The sequence below is a fragment of the Pundamilia nyererei genome, unplaced genomic scaffold, assembly GCF_000239375.1.
Source record: "Pundamilia nyererei isolate P.nyererei 1_Seehausen unplaced genomic scaffold, PunNye1.0 scaffold01358, whole genome shotgun sequence".
NCBI classification, from domain to species: domain Eukaryota; kingdom Metazoa; phylum Chordata; class Actinopteri; order Cichliformes; family Cichlidae; genus Pundamilia; species Pundamilia nyererei.
In genome coordinates, this window is record NW_005188759.1 from 1 (window position 1) to 2,638 (window position 2,638).

At 39.8% G+C, this 2,638-nt stretch overlaps 1 protein-coding gene across 1 annotated transcript in view; it reads right to left on the reverse strand.

Moving 5' to 3' along the window:
• Positions 1-1,554: 1,554 nt before the first annotated feature.
• Positions 1,555-2,638, reverse strand: part of slc25a11 (solute carrier family 25 member 11) — a 5,247-nt gene continuing 4,163 nt past the window's right edge. The window contains exon 5 of the mRNA XM_005755388.1: positions 1,555-1,982. Coding sequence (XP_005755445.1) covers positions 1,782-1,982 — 201 coding nt within the window. The 3' untranslated portion in view covers positions 1,555-1,781. The remainder of the gene's footprint in view (positions 1,983-2,638) is intronic.

Consider the following 2,638-nt stretch of genomic DNA (forward strand, 5'->3'; position numbering starts at 1 on the left):
CGTGTTGTAGACATCCCGTCCCTTCTCACTGACCCATAGAAGAAGGTAGCTGCATTTGTCTGCCTCCTCCTTCCCCCGAAGAGGACCAGCAAACATCAGCTCGGCGAGCTGCTTGAAGCGCCGCCATGCCTCGGGCAGGTTGCTAGAGTCCCAATCCATGCGCGGTGTGGGAACGCCGTAAGCCTCAATATCTGCACTGTCCAACGGCGAGGGATTGCGTAGAAAACCGCTACTCTGACGCTACTCTGCAGCAACACAGTGCCATCTAGTGGCTGATGCAAAACATAGAGATCAACATGTTATATTTCCTGGTTTGTTGCATTTGAGTGACATAAAGGCCAGAAATTCATTCAACTTCCTCTTATAAATTTGCAAGTTGTACAGCTATGGAAGCCCGTTTTCACCACACACAAAAAAGTATCCATGTCTTGAAATTTCGAGATATTTTTCTCAAAAGTTTGAATAGTAACTCAAAATTTTGAGAAAATAACTCGACAGTTCGAGTTATGGATACTTTTTTTTGCGTGGCAGAAACGGGCTTCCATAGCCAGCACAGTGCATATGTTTGTTGCAGGTCAGAAATGAAACCTTTTCTGATGCTGAGAAAATAAAGCGTGACTCAGTGGTGCAGATATTTGGCAGTTTTTATTTTAGACTTTGTTCTGGTTATTGTTCAGTTTCGCCTGCAGTGTAAGTGTAATTCAGGCAGACAAACACAGGTGGATTCACTTGTACAAAAGACAAACTGAAATGGATTCTAACCAGAGCATTCTGACCAGTCTACCTGGTGATAGGTTTACCGCAACTGATGACTTGTTCAATTAAGGTAAATACAACCACGTCACTTATGAAGAAGACACACAGCTTATCATGGTATAGTTTTAAAACATCTAAAATCACTCTTTTTGTTAATTCATTTGCTAGATTAGCTGCTAGCATACCCACTTTGTTTGAGGCTTTTTGCTAGCTAGTTAGCAACACTACACACCTGTTACTCTAGTAGTCTGTATTTTTTAATGACTCAGCACTCCTTAGCTTTTGTTATCCATATTTATAAAGAGATGGCATTAGCTGTACACTCCAGAGGCCCAGAGTTACTGTTAATATTAGAAATGTAATGCTGTCCTTTATGATTTTAAGTTTAGGCTGAGGATGATCTAAAACTGAAGATTTTAACACTTTTAGATCCATTACAGTTATAGAGCACTTTGCAGCCTGCTAACATGGAAACTACATAAAAATAGCAGGTGGTTTCATAAAAGTGTAATTTATTCTTTTCATTTAATTTAATAATAGAGTCTACATTATTAACAGCTAAACTCACCCTGGCAGAAAAATGGTGAGGAAAACCATCAGGACCAAGCTGGGTTTCCTGGGTCCAGAGATTTGGACAAACTTTCTCCCTTACTTTCATAACAGCTGTCCTGTGCCAGATGTTATATTGAGTCATTGAGAGGCATCAACATCAGTATCGACTACAATAAAGTTTAGCTGACGTATTGATGTAATTAATAACAGGAGTCCAAGTAGGAAGTGATGGAAATGACAACAAAGCAAGGTCAAAAAGTCTTTATTCAACCACGAGTCTGTGCTCAGCCATGGTTGTTACCATGGTTACCTATCAATCCCATCATGATGCTGCGTGTTGTCAGGGAGACAGTGGGGCAGGGTTTCTACAAATAAGACTTAATTACTCAAAACATCTGTGAATGATGTCTGAACTACATTTAATTTACATTTTTCTCTTTACAGAAAGAATTCAAACACTGTGTGCGCGTGGGCTAAACGTCGAGGACGTAGGTCTTGTAGAGGCGGTTCATCTGCTCCAGGAAGATGAAGGTGAGGACGGTGTGCGGGCCGAGGCGGGCATAGTACGGAGTGAAACCTTTCCACAGAGAGAAGAAGCCCTCCTTCCCCACCACTCGAACCAGCACCTCCTGATCATGACACAGATAATTCAGTCGGTGCCCAGAATATAAACACTTCTTACCGGAACAAGTTATATTAATTATTATTATATTAATTCAGGCTGAACCAGTGTTCAGCCTGTATTAATATAACTAATTAATATAACTTGTATATCAGTCCTCTCACTGGCCACTTCATTAGGAACACCTGTTAAACTTCTTTGACTTATGTTTTATCAGCCAATCACATTGCAGTGACTCAGTGCATTTAGACATGATGCCCGTGCCCATCCTGTCATGACCACATTTCCTGATTTCTGCAGGATAACACATGTCAAAAAGCTCCATTCATCTCCAACATAAGAAAATAAGTTCACTGTACTCAAATGGAGCATCTTCCTCATCAAGGAGCAACTGACAAACCTGCAGCAGCTGTGTGATGATATGATGTTAATATGGAGCAAAATCCTCGTTAAATTTATTAAGATTTAAAGAGTTCTGAAGATAAAACTTGTAACTAGCGATGTGTACCTAATAAAGAGGCCTGTCAACGTGTATTGGAGATTGTCAGAAAATGATTCTCTAAATCTAAATGTTACACAAAGAACATCAAAGATACAGAAGTAACCTGTACAAATACTTCAAAATCACAGTATTACCAGGAACAATATTGCATTTATTCATCAGCTCATCTGCTTTCAGAGCATTATTTAACTTTCATGCTAAAAAAA